We start from the raw sequence: 6,000 nt of genomic DNA, 5'->3' as shown, positions 1-6,000 counted from the left end.
GCCTGCTATTAGTACTGGGAAATAAACCCGGGTCCTCTGCAACAGCAGTAAGTGTTCTTAGCTGCTGAGCCATCTCTCTAGCACCCCAAGATGTTTTCAATATTTTAGCAAAACTTTGATTGTTTTTTCTTACATGTCAATGTTTCATTTGGGTTTTTATAAATTTACTTATCTGAATATCTATTCTGTTGAACACATTCTTAGAGATAAAGCTACCTACATGTATTCTATGCCACTTTAATGGAGAATATATTTTCTGGTGAGAATCATTTCATTTTTATTATCTTACCCTCCAAACATATAATAAAACACTATTCGTAGGAAATTTTGTCTAAATATTTATTGAAGAGACACAAACATCAACCTTCAGGTAGAATCTAGAAGATCCTAGAATCTGGAAGAAGTACTGTAAAGGCACTCTGATTTTATTTATCAGTATCCTGATGCTTTTGAAACACAAAGCACAAATAAAACAATCAGTGGCATTTACCACATATTATGCTTGCTCCTGACATCACTTATGATAACACTAAGAAATGATGTCAGTCCACCAGTTTTCATGGTCACGCGTGTACGTGAAGGACAGGCCGCTCCATGGGTGAGGAAATAGGCTCACTTGTTCTCTGGGAGTTCAAGTTCCACAGCAAAGCCCTTCAATCAACGCCATATCCTGCAGGAATTGTCCTTGCTGCCTGATGAAACAAATTGCACGATCATTTCCCCTTTATCGTAGTTCAGATGCCTGCTCTTTGACGGGTGGACTTTCTCCTGGGTCACTGCTACTCAGCCGTGTGTGAAATGGAAGGCTTTCCAAAGGACAGCTCACCAGGAAGTCACACAACGGCTGATGGTTGGGGAAAGCGTCCAGTGCCTATTTTTTTTCCCCACACATTAGCACGTTTGTAGGGAAGAGCCAAGAAAAAGACATTTAAATTTCACATCTCTAATTGGAAAACGAATGCCCTGACTTGTTTACATTATTGGTGTCTACTACCGTCAGCTGAGCAGTGACCACTAGAAAAGTAGAGTATCCAGGTCCACAAGTTTTTAACTGGCTATCTGACCTAGAGCAACGGAATATGAAGTCACAAACAATTGCCATCAATGGCAGAGCACACTCCTATGAGTCCTGGGACAACCTGGCATGGGTGGCCAGTACTTCCAACCCGAGCACTGGGGAGCTCTGGCAGGAGGATTGCCAGGATGCATAGCAAGACCCTGTCTCAAAATATTTAAAAAATAATAACAAAAAATTCAGTAATGGGAGTAAAATGAAATTCCAGAAAAAGCAGAGGTCCTTGGAAAACTGGGCAGAGGTTGAGCGTGAACTCTTCCCAGCATCCATTTCAGAAGTCTAGGAGATAATTTAAAAGGAAAACTAGTGCTGTGGTGTGTATCTCTCCCATACCTGTGATAACTATATTTCCTTTATAGTTGAAAGCACACGAAAATATTTCATCAGTGTGCCCCTCCAAGACCTGGAGGCACTGACCAGTCTGAACATCCCAGATTCTGGCTGTCTTATCAGAGCTCCCCGTCAAGAGTCTGTTTCCTTGGGGGTTGAAAGAGATCTGCAAGACAGAAAAGCGATAAAAACAAGTTGAAGTTTGGGTTAACAATAGATTTCCAAAAGCAAACAGAGGACTGAGCACCCATCTTCTCTCTGGTCTAGTATTTATTTTTAGAACAATTTCTTCCCAATGGGAAAAATCTAGGCACTAGTATCTGAAAACTGAAACCTAGATGCTAACGTTTAGTTGCTTACATTCTCACAGTTCTAATCCTGAAAGACCAAAGTGCCTGTATACTTTGAGTATACCCCAAAAGTTTCTTCCCAAAGACTCATGGTTTCTTCCTCACCCTAAAGAGAAGCAGAACGGGGTTGTAAAAACAAACATCTGCAAAGTCCAATGTCACCTCTGTCACCCAAGCTTCTGCCACGAAAACCACACAGAACCCCTTTCCATCTGTGTCGCAGAAAGAGCAGACACCCAGGACCACAAGAGGATGTTTTTCTATTGCCACCCAAAATGCATCAATTACAGATAGCATGTTTGGATGCTTCCCCTGGACAAGGTGTTCTTCAGGATCTGAGTGGCAGAGGCACCTGCCGCTGGCTCTTGCCTTCCTCTGATAGCCCCTGTGATCACAAGACAATGACTTGAGCCACTTCCACTGGGACTGAAGATGTGGGGAGAACAAGGCATGTCTGTTTCTCATCACTGTCTCACCAGTGTCTGAAAAATGCCTAGGATGGGGGACATTCTCAAAAGGTGATTACCAACACTCCTCTAAGCTATTAATGAAACTCACTGGGTCACATACACAAGTACATGAAACTAGGAAGAGGGCTACTTGGAAATAGGAAAGTGGTCTACAAAAGAGGAAGGGGGACAAGGGAAGGTGATGGGAATAACTATGAACTCAATACATTATACACATGTATGAAAATGTAATAATAAGTCCATTATTGTACATACTGAATATATACTGATGTTCTAAGTGTTGGTGAATGAATATGTACTGAATGTTTAAGCTCCGTACTCCATATAAATATTATCATCAGATAATAATTTCATGAGCAATATATTTTTTAACATGCATACAATTTATCGATCTAGAATTCAAAATTTTCTTACAGTCAGATGTTCACAAAGACAAATACACACTCATTGAGGGAAAATATCAAACATGGTGGTAGCTATATTCAGGAACATGACCCGGGCTGCCCTTGCATGCCCTACTTTTCCATACCCTTCTGCCACTCCGTTACCTCTCAGTTCATGAAGTGGTCAGCAGCATCCATTGTCTGGATACCAGGGCACTTACCAGCCAGGGGGCAATGGCCACCAGGAACAGGGGTAGCGGATGGAGGGTCAGGAATATGCACAGGGGCAATGCTGGAATCTTGCTATAACCGTCAGGGTTCTGAAGCCAACAAGCTATTATTTCATAAGGAAAGGGCAGATAAAATCTCACACACAAAACCATGAACTGGGGCTGAGTTGGGAGGCAAGAGCCTTCACTCAGTCCCAGCAAGCTCTGCCATGTCCTGAGGACGCATACAAACCTTAGATTCTCACAAACCTCAGACTCTCACTGAGTGGCTCTGCTCAGTAACACTTCTAAAAAGTGGCCGATAAAGCCCTGAGATACAGCCCTGGATAGGTTCATACTTTGTTAAATATTCCCAAACATCACCCCTTCCATCACAACTGACTTCCAGAACCCTTGAGGCCCTGCATGCTTTTTCGCATAATACAAACTTGTATGTTACTGGAACTGGGAAAAAAGAGCACTTGGCAAGCTCCTTAAACTGCTGAGTTGGATATTTTCACCTAATTAAATATTTGCTGATGTTTGAAAACAATGCTGTTTATGCTTTTAAAATGTTTAGGATGTCATTTCTTTTTGCTGAATCAGAGAGGATAAGCTTAAAATTAAAGGCTTAGGTAGCTGAGTTTTAGGGCAGGGTGATGTAACCAAAGAGACATTAATATTTTAGTCTGAGGACACCTATGTTTTCCTTGTCAGGGAAGGGTAATGAGTGTTTATTTTATTTTATTTTATTTTATTGATTGCTTGAGACAAGGTGCCATGTAGCCCAGGCTGGCCTTGAACTCCTGATACCCTGCATCTCTCTCCAATCTGCTGCAATTACAAGCATATGTCACTATGCCTAGCTAACCACCGTAAGATCTATTAAAAAATTACATTTTACATGACCAAAACTAAATGCAGCTCTACTCTCTATGAAGTCAATGAGCTTGCTGGTATGTTGAAGGGAAAACTAACTGAAATTCCTGGATTCCTAATACATCAGCTTTGTGTAGGCCAAGTTCAGTCTGATTCACTCACTTCTCTCTGCTGTGTAACAGGAAACCCACTGTCAGTAACAGATGCAGGAAAGATAGTGAATAGGAAGGAATCTATTTGATTGAAATAGAAAGGGTAGACAATTTCAGGAGAGGTGTTATCAGTTGCTTCAAGTGGTGTTTTCAGTCACTTTGCATGGAAATTTGTCTTAAACTAGTGTTCAAATGCAGATATGACATGAGTCAGTCCAATGAGATGACTCCTCGGCCACTCAACTCAGTAGCTCCAGCAACATTAGACAGCATTTTAGACTCAGTGAGGGCTCAGGAATAAACCATTCCATTCACTTAACTTGGTTTTACCTAGGTTCTTTCTACTTCAAGCTACTTAATACCAGGAATATTACTTCTCTGCCTGTCACATATTAATAAATATGTTGTTATCTTAAAGGGGAAGCTCTGATCAGTTAACTCGGCGGGGGGTTAACTTGTAACCTCTGTTATCCTACGATATTAATTTTTTACAGCAAACACACAGTTCCAAATGCGATGGCAGCTCACCTTTGAGATTTCTCCTTCATGGCCTTCCAGTTTGGTTATGCATTGCCTTGTGGTCGCATTGTAAACTCTTGCTGTCCCTTTTGGAGAGGGATTGGAATAGACATTAATCTACCTGAAATGCAGGACTTCTCATTACCTAAAGTCTATCCGCTGACAAATGAGCTCTGCCCTGAGCTTGTCCTTCCTGTGTCAATACCCATGCTCAACCTTCTAAATGAAGGTTGTCCCACTGCACAAGAGGCTGGACAGACAGGACTTGCTCTCTGACTCTAACATTATTGGAAAAGATCCTGGGCTCCCAAGTAGAAGAAGGTGTGATATGTGGAATAAGAAAAAATGGAATAGATAAAGTGATTTTTAATGTCATTTTAGAATTGGTATATTCACAAACAGAAGGCTTACAGTTGAACTGCTTCACAATCTAGTAACACAAAAATGTGGGGCAACTTAAAAAGGAAGACGAGGGACTTGAAATAAATACTGTGATGCACAGACACCCCTTTGACAGCATAGCTATGTATAAGACAGAATGAAAAAGTCAGAAGTCAGACTGCTGTTCACATTCCACCTTCACAATTTCCTAACTGTGTCCTGACACAAGCTTCTTTAGCTAATTTATGTACACTTAACTCCCTCAGTTGCCAAAGGGGAATAGCAATTAAACCAGCTGGTGTTATCCTTTTCTGTGCAACCAACTAATCCAAACTCCTGAACTTCAAACAATAAACGTTTGTCATTTTGGAGAAAACCAAGAAAAAACAAGAGTGTTCTAAATCTCAACACTTCTTAAAAATCACAGAATCAGAAGAGATTTATGGAATGCCACAAAACAAAAAGAAATTGTTTCTGAAGTAATGATTTGTAGAACGAGAACAGAACAGAATTGCTACTAGAATAGGCAGCAGATAACGAGGAAATAAAAATGAGACATGAGCTTAGACTTTAGCAAACTCTTCATTCCTCAGATTTCTAATCCTCCAACCCTTCCCCCAACAAGTGCTGCTGAGCGACTTCCAATATTCTATGCAACCTAACAGTTTGTGTAATAAATATGTACGGATGATTATATGCTGTCTTGCTTTCCATAACATAAATTCATGACGAACATGTTGAATTATCCACAGTTATAAAATCATGACATAAAATCATGGAGAGTTTTCAAGGGCATGATGTAGAAGCCAGTGCACACATTATATGTGCTTATCCGGAAAGAGGAGAGACTGTATAGCATTCCGCATTACTCTAAAAAAAAAAAAAGGCATGACACAGGATATAGCTTGCATCATACACGAAAGACAGAGGTGGTTACACTGAAATATGAACTAAGGGAGTAGTGAGGAGAATCATCACACAACTTCATGCAGTGTTATCAAGGACTAGGCCCAACCTAAAGCCCACAGGTGTTTGTTGTGATTATGCAATATTGTGTAGAATCACACATTATTCTCAAGGACATGCTGTGCACTCAGTATGATAGCCTGTGCAGATTGTTTAAAAAATTATTTTTAATTGGGTGTATTTGTATGTGCCTGCATGTAGGTATTATAGGAGAGTGCAGGCACCAGTGGAGACAAGAAAAAAGGCTGTAACCAACAGAACTGACATTGCAGGCAGTTGTGAGTTC

At 40.6% G+C, this 6,000-nt stretch overlaps 1 protein-coding gene across 3 annotated transcripts in view; it reads right to left on the bottom strand.

Annotated features, from left to right (window-relative positions):
* Positions 1 to 318: 318 nt before the first annotated feature.
* Daw1 (dynein assembly factor with WD repeats 1) overlaps positions 319 to 6,000 on the bottom strand; it is a 40,638-nt gene continuing 34,956 nt past the window's right edge. For 2 of the 3 annotated variants that reach the window (XM_087904948.1, XM_048459321.3), the window contains 3 exons: positions 4,377 to 4,453; positions 1,409 to 1,571; positions 319 to 692 (listed from right to left, as the gene is read on the bottom strand). In XM_087904948.1, the coding sequence (XP_087761074.1) occupies positions 658 to 692; positions 1,409 to 1,571; positions 4,377 to 4,453 (275 nt within the window). In that variant the 3' untranslated portion in view covers positions 319 to 657. The remainder of the gene's footprint in view (positions 693 to 1,408; positions 1,572 to 4,376; positions 4,454 to 6,000) is intronic. The other variant, XR_015737589.1, reaches the window with a different exon arrangement.

The sequence above is a fragment of the Myodes glareolus genome, chromosome 1 (genome assembly GCF_982192425.1).
Source record: "Myodes glareolus chromosome 1, mMyoGla1.1, whole genome shotgun sequence".
NCBI classification, from domain to species: Eukaryota; Metazoa; Chordata; class Mammalia; order Rodentia; family Cricetidae; genus Myodes; species Myodes glareolus.
This window is presented reverse-complemented; position numbering and strand designations above follow the sequence as displayed.